We start from the raw sequence: 24,351 nt of genomic DNA, 5'->3' as shown, positions 1-24,351 counted from the left end.
TAAAATTGTGTTGCAACACACTGAATACCAGTTTTAATGTTCAAGTCAACATCAAGCATTGCATACATGCTGACAACCAGTCAAAGATTAGGCCAGTCAGTCACTACTGACACTTACTACACTACACGTTACCTACACACAGACGGTTTCTGTATTTTGCTTTTAACAGAATTAAATAAAACTGAAATTGCCTTCCCAGCGACTGCTTGGTATTTGCCTACAGCTGGGAGCCACAATTTACTCAGAAGTAAATTGTTAAATGAGAGTTCACATGACAGATCAGATCGATGAACTGTGGTATGGCAAACACAGATTTGCTACATCCACAGCAAAAGGATCAGCAACCCAGCTGTACTCATCGTGTGGGTCTAGGAAAGTAGTCCTGAAACTTATCGTAAAGGGCTTTTAGATGCTGGTCAATTAATGGAGACCTCAAACTTTGGGTTCTTTTCAATAAATTCAGACAGAAGTGGGAATGTTTCATAACAGCATTCTGCCATTCGTTTCTGGCTTTGAATGCCTCAATTTTGCAGTGCTGCTCAAAAATATTACCACCTTTTCCCTTCATTGCTAAATGTAATTTGTTTAGGTAAGTGAATAAATCTGCAAGAAGCCAGTTATTATCTTCAATAAAATCAACAAGGGGTTCTTTTTTCAGTGAGGAAGGAACGGGCCTCTTGTCAAAGCTCAAATAGACACTGCAGCATCTTCCCACAGGAAAGCCCATGTATTTCAGTGTGCATTAAAAGCTGTTCATGATCAGCTCCTAAAAGCAACATGCATTTAAAGCACCGGTCTCAATATAGTTCACAACCTTAACTGCTGCATTTAAATCATCATGTAGTTCAGACATGTTCTTACAGGCCAAAGCTTCACGCTGTGGAAAGCAGTGGAATTACTTTTAACTTTTCTGCAGCACTGGCACCCAGGATTTCACTGCACATGTCGATTCCTGTTGGTAATATTAGTTCCTCAGCAATTGTGTGCAATTTTTTTTGCAATGTGCATTGTAACCAGGTAGGACACATTCACCTCCTTCTCTGGGACAGTGACTGATTTTTTAAGAATGTCTTGCTGTTTAGCTAATTGATCAGCTTTCTTCTGGAAAAACTTGTGTCCTTTCCCAACGCAATCTGGATGCCATATCTCAAGATACTGTTTCAGTTTGGATGGCTTAAGGCTTTCATGAGCCAATACTACACAGCAAATGACACAGCAGATCATCCTCACTTCCAATGTAAGAAAATAACTAAGTTAATTTAAGATGGTAGGTAATTGCGAAGATTTTTTTTTCCTTTGAGCTGCAAGTAGGTTTAGAATTTTTTTGTTCTGCATCCATTTTAACAACTGGTTTCAAAATCACAAGTAACCATACATAAAATGCCCTCTTATGCTTTATTTTCCAGTTCATACTTAAAGCAGAAGACTGGTGATAAAAAAAAAAAAAAAAACACATTGGTTTACATAATTACTGCTAACGACTAGTATGTGAATTATATTTACTTTGAATATAAGCACAATTAGTTGCATAGTAAAACTAAATCTTAACAGTGTGTAGTGCATGTCATATTTTGTAGATTGTTTGGCAACCCATCAACAACCTTGCCTCAAACCATATTTGGTCACGACCCCCACTTTGAGAAACGTTGCTCTAAAGTACATTAATTGTGTGCTTATGATTGGCTCTTTGCAGACCACTTGCTCTAAATTTCCATTCAGTTTGGCTCTCTTGCAGGTTGCTGACCCCTGCTTATAGGAAGAAAATTGTATATTGTCTTTGACAGACATTCTTAATTAACGGATAACAAACAGCTTTGTTTGCTTAGACCAGCAGGTAATCTAAACCATTCCCAAATTTAAATATTTACGACCCTCTGTTACTAATATCTAATCCTTTAAAGTAGACCAACAGGAATGCTCTACGGGAAGATTGAAAAAAGACAAACTTAAATTACATCACAGCAATTTTAAATGTTATTCTATACAATACACTCAATTACCACTACAAAATTTCTCCCACAATAGGTGCAGTGGTTTTTTGTAATATGGGATCGAATATTTGTTTTTATTTTTTGACACCATAATATCTTTCAACGAGGCACTGCTGTAAAATGGCACATCTTCCTCGTTTTGACAAGAGATAGTTGTCAGAAATGGCAGAGCTGGCCCTTCTGTCGCCACGCACAAGTGTTGACAAATGCACTGACGGAGGGAGTGAGTCAGGTTGATTTACTAGCCTCCTACGAAGTTGCTATAGGAACAGCTTGGCAGTGGGTCTGATGACTCAGCTACAGGAAAGAGGGCGGGGCCCTGATATAAACCATGCCAACATCTGGGCAATAAATGGAACAGCGGGGAAGCTGTGGGCAGGGCCTTAGTTCTCTTTATCCATAGCTGTTGCCACTCATTTCAAGGGCTGTGAAAGTTTCTGTTTGCTATGAACGGCTAATTTGATTGGTGTAAACTGTTAACTGAATGAACTTAACAGATACCCCACTTAACTGACACATCTTGTAGATATAAACTTGTTGCATCTTATTTCATATTGCATTATGGATTTACTGTAAGCTGACAGTATTTAAACAAGAATCTTGCATTGTAACCCTACAACTGCCCTGTAACACGTGTAAGTCGCTTTGGATAAAGGCCTCTGACAGGTAAACTATAAACTGTATTTAAATATGAATCTTGCATTGTATCCCTGTACTGCCCTGTAACACGTGTGAGTCGCCTTAGATAAAGGTGTCTGCCAAAACAACAATAATAATAACATAAAAGAATACAGAACCACCTATCAAACATAATAAAGTAAATGAACCAATAGTTCAACCCTCTACAAAAAATGAACATGAATGACCTTCAATTTGTAGTTTTAGAAAAAATAAAATTACACAATGTACAATTCAGAAGAATAAAAGGAAAATAAATGGATACATAAATACTCAATACCATGATGCCTGAAGATTTAAATAGAAAATAAAAAGTAGATTGTTATATCATTAACTATGTAGTAAATTATACCACAAACACATTACTAAATTTAAATAGAAATAAGTGATTGTAGTTGCCATGGCACCAAAAGCCTCTAAGTACCTCCACTGTTTGTCAAACATACTTGTCCTTAACAAAAGTCTTTTAAACATGCAGAAATGTTGTGAAGCTGGTCTTCTGAGCTAACATTGTTTAAATTTTTGTAATTTATATAAGTGGAGATTTTGTAAATCTCTCTTGACCTTTATGCTAGCTCTTTCAAAGTTACCGTTCCTGCTAGGTTTGTACTTTTTTTTCTGTAGAAGAGAGCACATAGCTTTCAAAAGAAACAAAAAGCAAAGCAAAAAACAACAACAAAAAAAAAAACACTACATACCTCCCAAAAAATACTTTTCTGTTTTTATTTTTTATTATTCTGCACCTTGCAATCAATGACTACACTGGCAAACCATTTGTAGCAGCAGAAAGGATAAGCCTCCTTTCTACCCAGATAGGCAGGTATGCAGACACAGATGCACTAATATTACCCATGCATCTGTGCAGTTTATTTAAACCTCACCCATTTCATAACTGGTTTAATAAAATCCAATTTTCTAAAATCCAATATTTTCTACCTGCAACTATCACTTACTACAGAACAAAAACTGGAATAAACCAATTACTACTGCCTTGCAATATACATTATATTAAAGAGTTACAGAACACCTTATAGTACTTACAAGATGCATGTTGCGTTACTTTGGATGCATTCTATGCTGCTCAAACTGTACTGCACTGAGGGAATATATAGTCCAGCATAACCCAATCTGTTTTGGCATATGTATTCGCACATCATGGGTCTTGGCTGTGGTTATATTCAGTCAGGTCTATACTTATGCATTTAACATACTGTATGTGAACTAAAATGCACTCAAAAGCATCCTTGACAGCACAGACAATACTTCAGCATCAGAAGCATCATGACCTCAAAACAGAACAGAGAGGATGCTGTGGGGTCCATTGGTTAATGAAAAAGGTCTTGTAACCTGGAGGTCCCCGGTTCAAATCCAGGCTCACTCACTGTGTGACCCTGAGCAAGTCACTTAACCTCCTTGTGCTCTGTCATTCAGGTGAGATGTTGTTGTAAGTGACTCTCCAGCTGATGCATAGTTCACACACCCTAGTCTCTATAAGTCGCCTTGGATAAAGGCGTCTGCTAAATAAACAAATAATAATAAGACACACAATGCTGGCAAGCTTACCTTTAAAATAAAGTTACAGTTCTTATTGTAACTGTCTGTGATCTGATCATGGATACTATTACTGTACACTGCACAGTGTACATACACAATACAGTGCATTTAAAACAGCTATAAAACATGTTAACCCTCTTATTATGTCCAGAATTTCGCTACAACTGTTACGTTTTGGGTCATATTGACCCGATGCAATTTCAAACAAATTTAAATAGCCTTAAATTAATATAAATTGACATATAAACACGAAATACACACAGGGGCGGGGCACATTACCACAGAGTGTTAATGTATCATTATATATACTTAAACTTAAAATCAGTCAGCATAAACAGGACTGCTGCTTCTCAGCTAACACTCTCCAGATAATTTCTAGAGTGGTGACTGGAAATCATTAGTTTGTGTGCAATACTTCCAGACAGAAAAAACAAACACTTTTAAAACTTTGTTTTGTTCTAGTCTGAGAAGTAAATGCTGCCATATGTTTTTTGGTTTTTTTTTTTGCATCTCCAAATCTAGTATCTGAAACTATTAAAGCCCTTTTGTACTTCTCATGGCAAGCTAAATTATTTCCAGCTTACTTTAAGCTTTTACAGCCAGTGCTGCATCTTTAAGAATTTAAAGAAAACAGAAGAACATGCAGTACATGTACAAAAAGTTACACAATATATGTATGTGTGTGTATACAATGCTCTATCACTATAATGTGGGTCCAGGGGGGGACACACAATATGAGCGTTATAACCGAGGAGCTGGGGAAGGGTGGGGGCGCCGCGAGACACGTAACACACATTTGACTAAAATATTAAATAAAATAACTCCCTCTCTATAATGCATAGCGAAGCAAATAAATAAATAAATAAATACATAAATAAATAAAGGGTAGCATTCCCACTCGTGGATCATTTTAAAATCAGCAGTTTTTACAACAACAAATAGCCTGGCCAAACGGCGGTCAGGAGTTCAGTTCAAAGCAACAGACAAACAAACCAAGTGCGAGAAGAAGGGCGAGTCAGGAAAGGGGAAGAGGGAATAGGCTCGTCCCAGGTTCGGCTGCCGGACAGGGGCTCCCTGAGAAAGCCACAGCTTTTCTCCCAGCAAAAAAGCAAATACATTAGGAAAGATAACCACGTAATAGGCCTAATGTTTATTTAGTTATAAAACGAATGCCGAGTAAGATGTCTGTGCCAGCACAGCGTTTCTTCAGTTCAGATGCTGTGTAACTCGAGAGCCTTATAGCAAGGGAGAACTGTGTTTGTGTGTGTGTGTGTGTGTGTGTGTGTGTGTGTGTGTGTGTGTGTATATGTGTATGTATATATATATATATATATATATATATATATATATATATATATATATATATATAGAGAGAGAGAGAGAGAGAGAGAGAGAGAGAGAGAGAGAGAGAGAGAGAGAGAGAGAGAGAGACACACATACACTAGAGGTCGGCATGGGTAGAAAATCTGCAATCGGGTACCCGGCTTGAAAAACACCTGTGTCTCTTTCGGGTAATGATTAAAAAAAAAAATGCATATATTAATGTTTTAAGTGCATGATATATACAGTACATCCTCGCTATGAAGCCCTTCATTATAACAAACCTTCGACTATAACAAACCTGGCCCCTGGACCCCAAATAAACAAAAACAAAACAGATAAAAAACAAATCCTGTCAACATCCCGGTCTGTACGAACAGGGTGTCATCTCTGCAGTGAAGTCTACTTTTTTGTCTTAAAACATGCATGACGTGTAACTGCCTCCGAAACGAAAACAAAGCTGGAAACTACAGTTTTGAAAAAAAAAAAAAAAAAAAAAAAAAAAAAAGGACTAACAGGAGTATAGGTTGTCAAAAAGCACTCTGTCTTTTGGCTTGCTCAGCAACCATGCAAAGCAAAATTGATTAATGAAAAAAACAACAATGAAAAAAAATATTGAGGATCTGTTTAACTTTTCATGTCAAGCCGATTTTGAATAAAAGTTCAGTTTGGGATTCTTGCATGTTGGATTAAGATTTGGGGCACTTTGAAATGATTCATGTCAGTTTGATTTCGAATAAAAGTTTAGCTTTAATTCGGTATTTTTGCTTTTTGTCCTGCGTTTCAATTCTTTAATGAATTGGATAAAGCAAAGACAGAATACTGCATACATGAGACGAACAGGCACATGTAATTCTACTTTTATTCACAATCTCATCTCATTAGCTTACTCCAACAGTTTGTCCTTTTGCTATAACAAACTGCTCAATATAACAATGTCACTTATATGAAAATAAGTTAAATACATTTCAAATCTATACATGCATACCGCCTTCACATGACAGCATGTATCAGCAATTAATGAGACTGCGCATTCCCCAATCTTCACAATACTAAGAGGATGACTTTTTTTCGCTTGAAATTATTCAGTTTGATTTTGGACTGAACTGCCTTTTATGTTTAGTACAACTTTTGTTTGTATAATGCGACTACTGCACTAAAGTAAAGGACCCCTGAGCCACAGTTCAAACAGGTAAGTCAGGCATCTCTTTTTAACAAATTTAACGTAAAAGCGTGTGTGAATATGTAAATTTGAATATGTTATGTTATGACCATATACAATGAACTGAAAGGTACATTATATGCATTACTTAATATACTTGACTGTGTGTTAGATTGGAGTTAATGAATAAGCCTTGTGGCAATGTTTGGAAGGTTTATGTATACTAGTATGTATAGGAGAGTGTTGTCTGATGTAGGATTAGAGTACTGAAGCAATATATTTGTCAAAAATCCCACCCTTACTTAATACGGTATTAAATAAGAGGTCACAGGTCTTTAAAGCCCATTGCTGGCCCATTGTGTACTTCACAATGCTGCCATTATCTTTGAAGACTATACTTTCAGTTCTGTGTCAAAATGACAGATCAAAAAAAGAACATGCTTTTCATCTTTTATCTCCTTCCCTTTGTGCTTGCATTGCGAATTCAGAACTCCAAACGTAATTCGTGAACACTGTTGTAATCTAACACACGAGCAGACCTGGTTTATTTTTTGAAGCAAAAAATGTCACTTACGAGTTGTCACATCAGTACAGGATGGGAGATGAAAAGACAATGAATATTTATTTAAATAAATATAATCTACCATCAATTTCGCATGAAGGGGCAATCATGAAGATTATAACATAGTTAACATTGAGTAATTGCCAATCATTCCTACATTTAGTTAACCTTATAAGTAAAAGCCAACCACTTTGGGGCTTTGGTTCCGCGAAGTCACATAATGGGGTCAGCTCGTTTACCTTAGAGAAACCTGTTTATAAAACTGAAACCTAAGGTTAAGGTTACAATTTTGTCACAGAGGTCAAGGAAGTCGTGAATTTGAAAAGAAGTCAGTGTTATCTTGGAAATGGATGTAAAAACACTTTTGATTAGGCGCTTTCTTTATTGCCTTGAAAAACTGAAAACAGAAATCTGCGAGTATCTGTAAACTGCACGCAGCCTTTACGTGTAGCTATGAGACAGAAGCAAGCATGTAAAATCGATAACAGCTAAAATGCAGAAAAAAAAAAGTGGGTCAGCTGTTTATTGTAGACAGAAGAACAAATACTTTGGAGAACAGAAGTTTAGGCTTTCTTTACAGCATGCTGTTTGTTTCAGAATCATAGAAAACTCTATTAAAGCCTGGTTCATACAGTGTGTCTGTTGCAGATGAATGCGATATGTCAGGCACAGGCATCTAAAAGCTGTGCAGCTTAACTATTTGCTGCACGGGAAGCATCATGTCGCAGCTCTTTTGACTGTGCAAAGTGCTCGCAGCCGTTGTTCATACTTTAAACACAGATTGCATTCGCGAAATTGGATACATTTACATTTAAGTAGACATGCTGAGTATGTATCTCTATACAAGAGGTTTAAAAAAATAAATCTAAAGCAAGGTCATTGGTATATATATGTAAAACCTGCTCTTTTTTGGAAACACATTTTCCGCCACGCTCGGTTTCCACTTTACATTTCAAACCCACCAACTCAACCAACAATTTCAAACATTATTCAGAGACGTGGGTATGTGACAGTGAGCGATGACGTATTTTAGAATGACAGACAAAAGGTTTGACAATCTGTTAAGGCTGTACACCTTTCCAAAAAGGCAGCACATCGCAAGATTATAGATTGCGTAATTTTGACTTTTTGCACAGGGTCAGAAGACCATCGACTCCGACCAGAAACGATGTTCGACTCGAAGTATGTACTGCAAGTTTTGTACTCTAAAGTAAATTTTCAAACTGGCCAGTAGTCAAAAGCAATAGTCTTTATATTATTGGTTTCGATGCACTATTTAAAATCTCAAGTGCGTGTTGATGTAGCTAAAACTACATTATTTTAATGATCTTTCTGTGAATTCTTGTTTTTTTGCCACCCCTCGCCCGTGAAATGTGCGAAAAATTACAGTGCCAAATTCACAGCCTTCTCTATGGTTAACAGTCCCTAAAGGAAAACTCGACTCACTTACTTCATCCATGTCTGTGAAAGTAAAGTGAAGATGCAGCCTACCTTAGCAGCAGCAGTGGTGGAAGAGCTGACCATGCGGTTGGCTCCCAGGTCATTACTCGCTGTGGTGCAGGCGATAGCTGCTGGGGTGGGGAGCAGAGAGGGGATGACTGGCAATGGCAGCAGACCAGGCCGGTTATTGCTGTTGATGCTGCTGCAGTTGCTGGTGCTGTTACAGTTGCTGTTGATCCCGTTGTTTATGGCCACACACCGTTCCCTGCGATCCCACCCACTGCGATAATCTCTCTCAAAGGGGTTGTGGTGCCGAGACATCTCCAGGGAACACTCTTCTTCTCAGAGGAAACTGGAGCCTGCCTGGAACACAAAAACAACCAAAACGCCAAGTCACTAAATTGATGCACAACTTCAGGTGGTTCTGTTAAACTGCTTGTGGTGTTTTATGAAAATAATTTGTAGCCTTCATCATTTGAATGTTATTTGATGAGGATACTTAGGTAATTGTTCTTTTTGTCTGAAGTACTTTAACCATAAAAAACAATATTTATTTATTTAAAATTATAGATCAGGTGTTTTACTGAAAAAGACAACATTTTCAGTTGATGACAACATTTCTATTTGTTGTCATTGTGCCAATGCCCCTATATCATTATTGGAGCTACAGAACAGATATCCTGGAAAACCTATACTGATTATAAAGCTGGTTACCACAGTGCGGACAACTGCAACATAGAAAGGTGCTGTTCACACTAAAAATCTGCAGTTGCACAGTCTAATCATTATGAAGTCATGTTCATTTTTCCATTCGAAACCTTCAGCTACAAGTGCCTGTTTTGAGATCCTTTTCATTTTACTGCCTGTCAAAGCTGTGGCAAAGGCTAAGTTTTCCCTTTTCTCCCACTTTGTAATGAGTTTTGTTAATAGCTATTGGGCATGCTCAATTTCAGATTGTGGTATCCTTGTTTTTAAAAATGAATAAATAAATGCACAATGGTCACTTTTATAAATCCACCCTGTGTCAGGCAGGTGGAATATTCAAAATGCCAGTTCGGCAGATTTCCAGAAAGGAGTTTAATAATATTTGCGTCACCTTCCTACAGCTCCAAACGCAAACGTACATTTTCTACAACACATGAAAGGCCCACATGGGTTCCAAAGTGCTGTTTGAATTCCTTTTGGATTGCTGGCATATATAATAAAATAACTAACTAAATGCATTCATTGTGTACGAAAAACAATTACAGCCCCCCCCCGCCAATAAAACAAGCTCTCTTTGCAAAACAGACAGACATACTGTAAGTTCTGTAATGCTTTTCTAAACTTTTCTTTCCTCTCATTCTTGCTTTAATACATATTAAAAACATATGTTTACAACTGAATCTAATTAAGACAGCAACACTGAACTAAGCTTGACTTTTTCCTCCCAAATTACTGATTCAAGTCATGTTTCTTTTTTTTTCTGTGCTACTCTATACACATCAAAATATGCTTTTTAGAAGCAAACTGCTTAGACAGTGGCTCTCGATCCCAGCACTGTCACTAACATCCCAGATACCTGTAACTGCTGTGACCAGGAAGCCAAGAGAATGGATGGCAATTTATATATATGTAAAACCTGCATTTTCCGCCATGCTCGGTTTCCACTTTACATTTCAAATTATGCCGCAATGCAATACGCGCTTGGATGCTTGCATCCCTGATGCATAATGAACACTGGGGTGAGAAAAATGGGGATCTATGGCCTCATGCTCAGTACAGTCTCAGTAAAGTGCTCTGAAAATGAAACTAAAAAGTTTGAAAAAACATGAGGCTTATTAAAACTGCTGACCGAATACTAAAATAAAAAAAATAGCACACACCTGAATACATAATTGTATTGGTTTGTGCTGGACTGTATAGAACCTGGTCAGTGGACTCCCCCCCCCCCCCCCCCCCAGGAAATCTTTTCCAGCAATTGTACTGTAGTATAGCAAAACTACTCGTATTTGTTATAATAGTCAAGAGTTGATAATTTAACATGTTTAGTGTAGTACCACTATTTGTTGTTGTATAACTAATCTGAACACACTTTATTGTATTACATAAATACTATACTGTGTACTTTGTAAAGCCATCTGTCATAGCATTTTTTTATTCAGTAAAAATAGTATTAAAACAAAGTATAAAGTAAGCATATATATATATATATATATATATATATATATATTATATATATATACACACACACACATATATATATATATATATATATATATATATATATATATATATATATATATATATATATATATATATATATATTATTTATTTATTTATTTATTTTTCCAAAGGGATGACAGAATGCACAACCCCATGATAACACAGCCGTGAGTGGAAGGATTTCTTAAATATTATTAGCCTTAAACCATTTCCCCACAACATACATTACATACAGATATATACAGTTGTAGTCATAATTTCTAGAAATTTCTCAAATAATTCTAGGAAACATCTTTTGTAGCAAAAGTTTTGCTTTTGTGGAGGAGGGGAAAAAAAAAAAAATTACAAGAAAACAGATTTTACAATTATTTATTTCAGCATTTTTTTTTTTTTCTTTTTGCAAAATCCAAAATTGCTATACATAGTTTCAGTATCTTCCTTACATAACTTTTGTATTGGTATTTTAGTTTTCATGTTCATCCTTATAATGATTCCTAAACGATCCATCTGGACCCTCTCCTCTCATTCCTGAAACGTCACAAAAGACCTCATGTCAGCCTGCTGATCAGAGCGACTAGGAAACCTGCTGCAATTACAGAACCTGGTACATAATTCAGTTTCAGAGGTGGCACAGTAATGAGTGAGGGAAACCCATTCACAGGAAACAGAGATTCAAGGAAGCTGCATTTTACTTTCTTCAAGAAAGCTACAGCTCTCGATTTAATGATGCTTAACGTGGACACAGAATTGGTGGGAAACAACTGCAGGATCATTAAAATGCAAAAGGGTTTAATCCCGCTGTAAAAAACTAAAATCATACGCAGCACACATCCTGTAATATTTTGCTTAATCTTTCTTTTCCAGTATTTCTTTTCATGTCGATTAAACTCCTGACACAACGCTGTAAGTACAATACTTGTGTTACAGATAACAGCCTGACCCTGACCCCACACACTGTAGCTTAAGAGCAGCACAGATTGCTAGTGTCTTATGTAAAGGAAAACTACTTTGATTAGTTTGGCAGAAAGCTGGTGATCTGTAATGGTTACAGAATATTAAAATGTTACAGAATATTAAAAGGTTATCCTGACTTTTTTGTTTGTAACACTGAAATCTGTAAAAGCACATTTATAGTACAGTAACTGCTTTGTCTGCAATAACTTCTTTTGTAAGTGATTTAGGTGCCAATTCAAATTAGCCTGACCCATTACATTTGCTAAATTGTCTTGGAAAAATACAGATTTTTGAAATGTAAATGTGGAACAGTATTTCTTTAATACTTTTACCACATGAAATGTTAATTCAGTCCAAATATAGTACATGTGAGCGTGCCAAATTCAGATCGATTTGAACACATTAAGATTTTCTGAATCATATTGTGCAACCAGCAAACTTAACTATGCCTTGCCTTTGTGTGTAAAACATTAGTAGAAGGCAGTGATTTAACCCTTTCTGTTCTACGGGAGGTGCGGTTTACATCCTCCAATATAAATTTCACTGAGTGTGTGGGAGGGTTTAAATCTCTAGAAATATGTGAATGGTTGATCGGTTACGTTATTTAAAACCGTGGATGATTGACGTCTAAAATTAGCCTATAGGAGTTATCTGTGTTATTCAGTCTGGATTCCAGGAAGTCAAATCAGCAAAAGTCTTTATAATTGATGGCTACAACATTTAGGGGATCCAAGGACCATTCAGGCAAACTCAATCTTATTTTCAACAGTTATTTTCAGAATGAATCGATCGCTACTGATTGCTGCAGGGTGCCCTATATTGTACCAAATGTGATGTATATCAAAAGGCATTGCCATGCAGGCAGTGAATGATCAATAACTTTAAAAATTTTAGGACATGTGTGGGAGGGTTTAGTGTCTTTCAAAATACTGTAAATCCATAAATATTTGGCGAATTACACCCATAAAACCTATTTTGGTCCAGAAATGTTGCCGACCTGTTGCATTATACAAAACATGTATTGTTAGTGGAATTTGACATTTGTGCAAAAAAAAACGCAAAAATACACAATAAAAGGTTTGCAAATATTTATGGCTTTACAGTATGTGAATGGTGTAACAAACATTTTATCAATAAAAACTGCCCTATAAGATTTCTCCTTTTTGTTTTGTCTGGAATTCAATTACTGTCTGGAACTAGCTTATCTCTGTGCCGTGGTGTGAGTTGAGCGATCGTGATTGCTATAACACTGAAGGAATCAAACTACTTAAAAATAATTACTTATTCAATAAATATATCTGAATACATTTGTGTACTTTGTACAGCTCTTTTAGAGTGTTCAGAGTTCTTTTCAGAATTGTAGTACATTTTTTTTTTGGTGTGAAATGCTTGCCATAATATTATTTCTTATATATTTACCAACATTATCCCAGTTCATTTCTGAATTTTTGTAGCTGGTAGATACATTTACAACTATATTTAAATTCCAACTACTAGTTCGAATACATTTTTGCCTAGTTTGTAAAACTATTTTGTTATATATTATACTATAATACTATAATTATACTAATTGTTATATATTTGCCAAGACTGTCACAGTTCATTTCAGACTTTTTGTAGCTGGTACATACATTTACAACTACATTTAATTCCCACAACTAGTTTCTAATACATTTATCATTTTTTATTTTTTTTTTTTTATTTGTGAAATAATTGTTACATATTTGCCAACACTATCCTAGTGATTTTCAGAATTTTTGTAGCTGTCACATACATTTGCGACTGTACATTTAATTCTCTTTATTATTATTATTATTATTATTATTATATTATTATTATTATTATTATTATTATTATTTCCAGTACTAAAAAAGCTACACAGGTCTACAGATCTGAAGGGACTAAATGTGTGTGCACTATATAGTATTTAAATACAGTGTACCCTTACTTATGACCTGTTGGGGTCCAAGCCTTTTGTTTGTTATATTGAAAGGTTCGTTATAGTAGAAGGACAATCAAAATGAAGGGCAAACTGTTGGAGTAAGCTAATGAGATAAGATTGTGAATAAAAGTAGAATTAGATGTACCTGCTTGTTTCATGTATGCAGTATTCTGTCTTTGCTTTATCCAGTTCATTAAATAATTGAAACGCAGGACAAATAGCAAAAATACCGAACTGAAGCTAAACTTTTATTCAAAATCAATCTGACATGAATCATTTCAAAGTGCCCCAAATCTTAATCCAACATGTAAGAATACCAAACTGAGCTTTTATTCAAAATCAGCTCAACATGAAAAGTTAATCAGATCCCCTAGAATTTTTTTCCATTGTTGTTTTTTCATTAATCAGTTTTGCTTTGCATGGTTGCTAAGCAAGCCAAAAGACAGAGTGCTTTTTGACAACCTGTACTCCTGTTAGTCCTTTTTTAATTCTTCAAAACTATAGCTTCCAACAGAGCTTTTATTCAAAATCGACTCGAGCTATATTTTTCAATTATCACATTTTAATATATATATATATATATATATATATATATATATATATATATATATATATATATATATATATATATATATATATATTGCTATTGTGTGACGCTTATATCATTGATTGTTATATTGCAGTAACTACTGTAAATTAAATTTCACGTGAAATGGTGGCAAGGATGATGATGGAAACTGACAGTGACTCAGTCAGACCCTAATCTGATTCCGTCTGACTCTAGCAGTGACTTTTACCCCAGTGATACCCCCAGTGATGTCACTGAGGAAGAGGATTCCCCCGCTTCCATGGAAGAGCCTGTTAGAAATCCAGAAAATCAGTCTGAGGAACAGCCTGCACAGGGAGGCCAAGGGAGTATGTGCCACTGTAAAATTGGACTGAATCCCACCCCCACCCACCCCCTGGCCCCCCCAAAAAATCAAATCAAATAATGTACAGCCAGACATACCAGGCTTTATTGGTACTACAGGTCCAAAGGTGGACACTGCTACTTCACCTCCCTGCAGTATTTCCAGCTTTTCCTCACAGATGGCCTGCTGGAGCATATGGTCATCATGACCAACAGGTATGCTGCCCAGTTCCTACAGCAGCAAACAGAGTCTGCGACAATATGTCCGTGCCCACAAATGGAAAGAAACAAGTGTACCAGAACTGAAAAAGCCAGAAAAGAACTGGCCCAAAAAAGATGCAGGATGAGTGCAAAGAAAAGCATCTGTAAAGACAGCTGCTACTGTTGCCTGAAAAGCCCCTCAAACCCAGGTCTTTGCCATGATGAGTGCTTTGAACTATCATTCAGACTTACTTTCTGGATTTCTATCTGGCCTGTTCCACAGTTAATCTCCCTATCACTTCTACCACAAGCAGCTTGAATAACATCCTGTACTACATGGAAATATTCTTCCAGGGGTCAATAGGTTTTGGGAGGGTGTGACAGGCAAGAACCCGGTACACGAAATATACATGTTTGGTATCCCTGCAAACCTTAGAATCTGCAGAACGTGGCAATCTACATTTGCAGTTCATGTATGCATCCTTTGGGAACAAGTGTGGAACTAAATAAAAGCTTGCGTCATTACCACTTTTTGAGCTTTGCCTAATATCAGAGGGGGCTATGTGTAACAGACTTTAGGGGTGTGGTTGGGTTACTGATCCCTGAATTCTATAATTTGTCAGGATTAAGAAAATATATGGCCATCCCTGGTTACCTTGCTGCCCACATGGAGTCTTGCCATGCGAAATGTGGGAAGGTACCACATGCCAACATCGGCAGAATTATCATGGAAAATGCCTGCCAGGGTGTGTCTTGTTTTGAGGCTTATTGCAGCCAGGAACCTCATATAAAAGTTAAAACGTGTTTGGTATCCCTGCAAACCTTACAACCTGAAGAACGTGGAAATCTACATTTGCAATTCATGTATCTAGCTTTCGTGGCACAACATTGGGAGTAAATATTAAGTTTTGTGATTTTTGCATATTGTTTTTTTGTATGGTTAACATCAATATTTGAGCAAGAAAAGCTTTGAACAGGTATAAAATGTTCTAGTTTTTGCAACACACTGTTTGAAGCAAGCAAAAAACTGGACAGTTCCCTTGCCAATTTGAAGTTTTCAAGTTACAGCAAGCCTTACAATGTGAGGTGGTAATCCTTAATTTTGAAAATGAAATTGGGCGTGTTACTCTATGCATTGCAAGAGGTTAAAGTTCACCTCATTCACTCATATCTATGAGTCTAGTACCACTGTAATCCTCACAACCTACAGTTTCATTAAATATATAGTTTTCCAGCTTGCTTTGATAAAGTTTGTGCAGAGGGGGTCAGAAAATAGAGAACAATGGCAAAATAAATTAAATAAATAAATATTATACTTAAGGCAGTCATGTGCTGTACTTTTATTCTAAGCAATGTAATGTTATACAGTTTCAATTTTGTATTTATCTAGTTTTAGAAAATATACAGCTTTTATATGCCCCAAAGTTCACACTACGAAAAATGCAAAGATCATTTGACCTAGCAGTGTTCTATTTTTTTATGTTTATTTTTAATAATAATGTTTAAGGAGCCATGACAGAAACATAACCGTTAGAAAAAAAAAAAAAAATTCTTCACATATAGTCAACATACTGGCAATGTGAGACATATAGAATTTGTCTTATTACCGTGTTAAGAAATAACTTTTCCAGGAATTTCCAGTTACATAAAAAAAGTAATTTTTCATTTTATTTTATATTTAACCTGCAGTTTCTCAATTAGTCCACAAAACAGTTCAGATTGTGCTGAAAAAAATAATACATTAGTTTTCTTATATTTCCTTTAAAAACGTGTGAGAAATTTGACTTTGAAATGATTCAGTCCCAAATTCAGGAAAAATCTCTAGCACTGAGGGTTCAAAAAGCCCTAGCAGCGAAAGGGTTAAGCAGGGATGCAGAATCTGAAACTACATTTTCCTAAAATCTGTTATTCAATGCTACAGTACATGCTATTGTTCTGACGATTGAACCAAGCCAGTAAACATAACAACTTCCCATACAAACACAGCATTCACAATAGGATGTCTGATTACACAAGGAGTTACACAGGATCTAATTTTCCAGTCTTCCAGCTCTTGGGTATTTGTTTTATGCAATCCTCAGAAAAGAAAAAGAAAGAAACTTTATAAGAATATGAACACACTTGACGTCTTTTTTATTGCGATTCTTGTGTCAAAGAATATTGCAAGTACTGCATACAGTACAATCAGTGTCACACCAATCCACAAATTGCAACAATAAAAGGCAATATATAATGGATAGTATTTAAAAAAAATACTACATTGTCTACATACAATACTTTTGAGCAGAAATGTATACTTACAAAACCATCATGAAATATTAGGCCATTATCTCTACAACCAGCACAGGATGGTACGGAAGCATCCTAGTGCCAATTTAAAAAAATAAAAAAGGTATTCTTACTTATGACTTTTTTAAAAAGTCCTATGTAGGAGATACCTTTCTTTTTCTTTTTTTAATTGGCACTAGGATGCTTCCATAGGATGATGAATGGTATCAGCTACAAAAATAATGCAGAGTGCTTACAACCAGCAAGTCAATCACTGTACTGTATTTACTGCAGAAACTACGTGTCTACGTTAACAAGGCTGTTGTTATCCCCAGCTGAAATAATTAATCCACTGTGCTCTCTGTAGGAGTGTGTTATAAAACTAGAGAGCAAACACAATTAAATGGAAAGAAAAGAAAAGAATGCCAATGTCCAAACTAGTTACTTTCCCCATGTTAAAACCAGCCAATCCACAAGAGAATGGAACTGAAAGAGGCCAAAACAAAGGATCATCAGAAACAGGAGGACCACACACGTGCAGCCTTCAGCCATGACATCAAAACAAATGCACACAAAAACTCATTCTTTCTAATGTTCTTTCCACATGCTGTTTATATAAAATAATAACAACAACAACAATAATAATTTAATAATGTTTGCTGTTTTGAGACCACACAGTAGCTGGGTTTTCAGCCAGTTCTACTCTCCATCACCCAAACCTCTGGACTTATGAAAAAACATCTCAAAATACCTTGACGTATGTCTTAAATATTATACCGTTTCTCGACCACTGCAGTTTAATTGGTGTTCCCCAATATAAACTACAATTGCTACTATTTGATTTAAAATGTCTGGAGTAACAGGTTACTTTAATTTATTTAAACAGTTTTCACATTTTGAGATTAGATGATGCGATCTACAGACCCACCAAATATTAAGACAGTACAGTAGTCTCCGCCTAAGAACATCCCTCAGGAAGAAATCAAACTGTTCAAATCAATAAATAAATATTATTACTTGTCATGATGCACATGCGTCAGCACATGAAATGAACTGATAAGTAAAAGAAAAGCAACAGGCAAGTGTATGTTAATAAACTCTAAAGTAACAAAACAAACTAACGTTAATAAACTGTCAAACTAAATTAATACAGCACCACTACACACATTAAATACAGCAGCAGCAGCTCTAGATTAATTATGAATACATGTACAGAAGCAATATTCAAAAGACATGTACATTACTTAACAGAACAATGAAGCAACCGCCAGAACGGGAAACCCCAAATTGCTGAACAACTTGTGTCTGCGTCAGGTTTATTTCAAGAGCTTGAACAATTTCCAACTTTTTGTAGCAAAAGAAAAGGACCGCATTTGCCGTTTGTTTACATGCCATTTTGTACTGATGAGGTGCACTTGTGGAAATCAGAATACAAAACGAGACAATGATATGACAGTGTTTCTGGAAAGATTTAGTAAACTAATCAGAGTGCCTCAAGACACTCTTGCAATGACCAGTCACTTTTGAAAAGACTGCATAAACCAGTTTAATGTAAGTTTGAGGATGATGAGTTAACTGGTTACAAAACAGTACTGTATAAGTTGTGAATGAATCACTATCGGTGCTAAGATTATTTTCTTTTAAGCAAAGTTCCTGTTCCTTTAGCCATAGCATTTACAATGGGGGGAAAAATCAGTTTCACCGCAAGGGCGTTTTCTTAGGCAAAGTGTTCTACAACGTGTCAGCCATCTTTGGGCACAAGTCAAAGAGCTACGAGTGAGCGATCAGGCCCAGGCCAAGTCTACTCTAGACTGGTTAGTGTAAACCATTCTCACTCCATGGTTTCCTGGATCTCTTCAGAACAAAGTCCTATAGACTTCAATCAAGTTTACTATTTCCTAGTTTCTTCGCAGGTTTAGCATTTTATTGTGCACAACTTAAAAATGACAAATTGTATAACTTCTACAAGATGTATGATTGCACAGCTGTTTAAAAAATAACTTAAAATTGTATGACAGGGTTGTGAATGCAATTAATCTTATTCCATGTTGCTGTGAAATCTTGTTCTTTTGTGCTTGTTCAGTCAACTTATCTGGGTTCATATCTTCTGGGAATTATCTGTAGCCACGTAAGACTACTGCCTCCCCCCCACCCCCACCAGTTCAAAACTAAAATACAAAGCTGGGCTTTTGCTTGACTCTACACCCAGTGCCTTAAAGCTGAAATACACCCGATAAAAAAGATTATTATGTTATGTCTTCTTTAAATGTTTATCCTGTTGCAATGGAAAGTCAGTTTCTCAGAGGAATAAAAATACCTATACAGACTGAAAAACAGCCTAACTGCTAATGCCGCCGAAATGCTGAATTGGCTGGCACACAATTGTGTGAAAAGTTGCCAATAGATGTTTATCTTCACATGGAAAAAAAAAGAAGAGAAATGATCTGGTTATTGTAAGAAGTGCAAGGCTGGTAACTCAAACTTTTTTTTCTCCAAAATGCTTTAACTAAACAAAGTACCATGTGCACAGCCTGAATTCAGTTAAACTTTAATAACCTAATGACCTAAACCACTGTCCAGCATACACTACCCACTACACATTTATTTTTAATATCAAGAAAACAGAGTAACACAGCTATGCATCTCCAAAAGGTATTTAAAAAGAAATGAGCAAAGCGCAATACAATAGAGCACACTGAACAGGATCCTGCAAAACAGAGGTGGAACTACTTCCAAGTTTACATCTTGTCTGACAAAAACAGCACCTATGTTGACCTGTATTTAAATAAATCAATCAATCAATAAATAACTTTTTTAAAATGTTTTCTTGTAATGCAGTCTAAGAGTGCTTTATGAAAAAGTTGGTTAAATTTGAAATTATTATTATTATTTAATTTTTGGTCCCCAAAATAAAATGCTAATAACCGGAAATATGGTACTGGTAATAGAGCCTACAGTCTAAAAGGTGCTTTCACACAGAGGAGTTCAGAAGCGCCACTGAAGCAGCTTATGGGTCTGTGTGAATTGTCTATACTGCAACATAACCATCACATTTTATGCCGAGGTGGTTCAGAGACGGCACTGAACCGTTATAACTGCCTGTGTGAAAGGCTATACCGCCACTGAAGTGCTATAGTGGGTGTGGTTTCAAAGTCAACATGTACGTCATTATAGCATAGTGAGGTAAGGGGCGTGCATGCCTGCAGTGCTGAGGCACAGCCACGGAACCTCTGGGCGTGCAGAGTCATAGCGCCGGTACCTCTAATTAAAAAGCTTGTAAAATGCTTTCTTTTTAAAATCTCACAATTTTATTAAGTCTGCATTCTCGCATGAGCACTAAATAGAGACAGTCCACTGCCACGTTTGTAGCCTACTTTAAATTACTTTACAATTTCAGCTTGAGCACCGTAAAATGACACTAGCTGCAAGTCTATTGTCATTTTTTATACCCAAATAAGCTTACTTGACTAGAAAAACGTCATGAACGATACAAGCAACTTCTTACACTCCTTGGTTTGATTAAGTGAGTAGTGCAAAACAAAATATGAAAGCTGAACATTAATTTCAACAAAGAATGACGACAACTTTTTAATAAAATATATATTGTAGCCTACTTCAATAGGAATTAGCCTGCTATATTAAACCAAAACAATAAAAATAATAACAATCTGGTTCTCTTGCCTTTTTCAACGAATATAAATATTAATTAATATTAATAAAAACATACTAAGGTAACAACTACCAAGCCTAAGTTTAATTAATCATTTTTGTAATCTACCAGCTGCTTCTGTTGCATCACTGATAACAGTGCAGACCATGGGTCAAACCAATGTTGCTGAGGTGCGTTTTTTGTTTTTTAAAACCATTTAAATACAAAACCATAAAAAAAAAAAAAACCTTTACCTTTAATTACATTTCTCTGCATGCACTACTACTTGGTATATGATGTAGAATACGTGATTGTAAACATCTAACACAAGTACGTACAATACTTTTTCAAACAAAGGTGTTATGATTTTGAATGTGCGGTTCTTAAGGGCGGTATTACTGTCACTGCTTGCGTCCCGGCACCTCTTTCTTTACAAATTAAGCACAGCGTGCATGTGTTTCAGAGTGCACGAGAAGTCTTTTTGCCAGTTGTACTTGCGCAATCTCTTTGGCTGTAGGAAATAACTATGACAGTATTACACTGGCATAGACTGCACAACTTCATGCTGTGTGAAAGAGTATTTTACACACTCGTTAAAATGTTTCAGAGACGGAACAGTAGCTGTATTTCTGTGTGAAAATGGCGTTAGTCTTGTGTAGCTACAGGCCCTTTAAAATATATTGCACCTTGCAGTCACATCAAAATGTAGTCCAGACATTCAGTTATTGTATACCGGACAGTTATTGGAGGCTCTGAATCTCTGATGTCAGTTTCCATGTATGACGTTGTATGTAGATATTGATAAGGCAATAGAGTCTACACAGTTGCCAGTAAAATAAAACAGTAGTTCTCTAAGACTTGCCTCTTGGTTATGGAATAACTTCACATATCAAATGTTTATGAAGTTTCATGAATTTCACCCAAATCGGTCCCAAAGATCTAATAGTTCAGTATATCAGACAACAGTGAAGGTGGAAATGCACTGCAGACACCAGGATGTGCATTCACAGCATGGTAAATAACTTATTGTACCAAATAGCCATGAAACTTCCTGCTGCCCTTTTCCTGTATATTAATCTTGCTGGTGCAATTTCTCTCAGCAGGTGATTTATTGACCTGTAATTATAATGAAAAGAAAGCAAAAAGAAGTCAGTTAAAGGGCAGACTTAAATACGCTGTGGGACCCAAATATGGAGAGTCATATCTCCACCAACGTCTATATACCAGTAACTACTGCACGGTCAGAACCAAATTGCAGTTTCTTTCCATGGTAACTGCTGAGAATTAACTATGTAATAAAAAAAGGAATGACTGCAATTTTCAATGCCTGAACAGTGTACTGTAGTCTCCAGAGATCATGGAAACTGCAGAGAGCATTAATAAGACTTATAGAAAATAATGAATTATGAGTCTTGAGCGAATGCTATTTTTATATCAACAAACTGTCCTGGAATTGTTACGCCTTCAAAATAGCAACAAAAAATATATAAATAATGTTTGAGGTCTATTCACCTTTTGATTCCATTTAATATATAGGCCTTATTTTACATGACATGGTCCTGTAAAAGAAACTGAAAAGGTCATGCTGCATATTGTATAGAAATGGTTTTGCAATACATATACTGTAAATGCCATATACTTGCCATTTAAACCTGCAGCACAGCTGAAAAGTCTCTGCTTCGCAACTTCTATCCTGAACCGGGCAACACCTGGCCAAATGTAAGAGCAGCACGATTTGTATTCTTCTGTGGAAATCAGTATGGTTACCAAATACAAGACAGTCCTTAACATAAGTCTACCCTTCAAAACCAAGCAAACAACAACAATACAGATTAAGTGAGAACAAAAGGAGGAAAACCCATTTTATTTTAGGATCATTCCATACCAACTCAACAACAGCTGTTGCCAGACTGTCTCAGATTTTGTTAGAAATCACCTGGGAGTTTTCGGGCCCGCTGGGTATAGAAATGCTGAGGATTATTATTATTTTTTTCTTAATATTTCCCCTTCGAGCTGTGACCTGGCAAAGGTCAACCTAAAGTGAAAAATCACCCTGGTCTCAACTTAGACGCTCCCATCATGTGTAGCACCTTGTTCGACTCGTAATGAACAGGGATTTCAAGGAAAAAATAAAAGGAGCACCTACTAACTCACTTTTGGCAAGTGGCCAGACAAGGGGTAAGTGACGAGTTTTATTCGAACTTCAGCCCAACCCTTTACTATGTAGGGTATGGGGGTCCTAGAATGTTAGTATTGCTGAAAGAACCTTAGGGACCACTCTTCCAAACTTTGGGAAACCATTTTAGTTTAAAGTCCCCTCCACTGGTCATTAAACCCCTCTGAAATTTGAATTAAAAACAAAAAGTAAATCACCGGCTCCAGGGAAGCACACCACTTTACATCCGATACCCCAGAAGTATTCCATGTGGCTGCAGTGTTAAAAAGTTGTTCAGGACGGTCCAGCTCAGCTGCGTCTACAAGTTGGCGACTGGATGAAGGTGTTGTATGACAATAGAAATGTTCCCTGGAGAAGTTGAGAAAGTCTCTGACGATGGAGCACAACTGAAGGTTATGCATCCTGTTGGACCGAACACCATCAAGTGGCCCTTCCCAGAGGACAGAATGTTCTATGAATGGAAGAACATTGTGAAGAAAATCTCGCTCCCCATTCCAGTTCACACCCGCAGTACATTTTAAATTTAATGATTACTGAACTGTGCGATGTGTGGTTTCTATAGCAGTTGTTAACCAACCACATACTGCATGAAACGTAAAAAAAAGTTTAAGATCCTTTCCTTTTTGCGTAGTTATATACCTGTCATAAAAACTGAGATTTTTAGTTCAATTCCAGTAGGAGTAGACATGAACTTCTAGTGAAGCCGGAAGTTGTTGACCCCTCAAGTTCCTTAAGTTTACCATGGTAATCTATTTTTTGTGTTTGTCAGTCTGTAGTTTTTAAAACACAACTAATTGAGGTTTTGGTAGTTTTAAATGTGTCACTAACAAAAAAATCTAAGTTCCACACAGTTCCTAACCCCTCAGCTCCAAGCTAGTGCCACTGGAAGCACACCCTGTCACTTTTACTCTAGATCTAACCCCAGACAATGCAAAATTGAAGAATAACTCCAGTTCAGTTAGGACTATGTGGTACTTTAGCCTCACCAAAGTGACCATAAGCAATGCTCGAATGGCACGACAAATGCAACTTCAAAAATCTGCCAAAAATCCAAAATCCGCGGCTACCAAAATGTTGACTGATTATTGTAGATCTTGTCAACATCGACCCAAAAATATCTTTGGCTGATTGGAGCCACCCCACGTGAGTTATTTCTGCTTAAACAAAAAATTCTAATTTCAAATTTCAGGAGGGGGTTAATGACCAGTGGGGGGGGGGGGGGGGGGGGGGGGGGGGGACTTGAAACCATAATTGTTTCCCAGAATTTGGAAGAGTGGTCCCTAAGGTTCTTGCAGCAATACTAACATTTAAGGACCCGCATCCCCTACATAGTAAAGGG

General features: G+C 36.5%; 1 protein-coding gene across 2 annotated transcripts in view; it reads right to left on the bottom strand.

The window, feature by feature from the left end:
• Positions 1 to 24,351, bottom strand: part of LOC121315615 (kelch-like protein 29) — a 135,214-nt gene that overhangs the window by 78,746 nt on the left and 32,117 nt on the right. For both annotated transcript variants that reach the window (XM_041249861.1, XM_041249862.1), the window contains exon 2: positions 8,759 to 9,070. In XM_041249861.1, coding sequence (XP_041105795.1) covers positions 8,759 to 9,028 — 270 coding nt within the window. In that variant the 5' untranslated portion in view covers positions 9,029 to 9,070. The remainder of the gene's footprint in view (positions 1 to 8,758; positions 9,071 to 24,351) is intronic.

The sequence above is a fragment of the Polyodon spathula genome, chromosome 5 (genome assembly GCF_017654505.1).
Source record: "Polyodon spathula isolate WHYD16114869_AA chromosome 5, ASM1765450v1, whole genome shotgun sequence".
Lineage (NCBI taxonomy): Eukaryota > Metazoa > Chordata > Actinopteri > Acipenseriformes > Polyodontidae > Polyodon > Polyodon spathula.
This window is presented reverse-complemented; position numbering and strand designations above follow the sequence as displayed.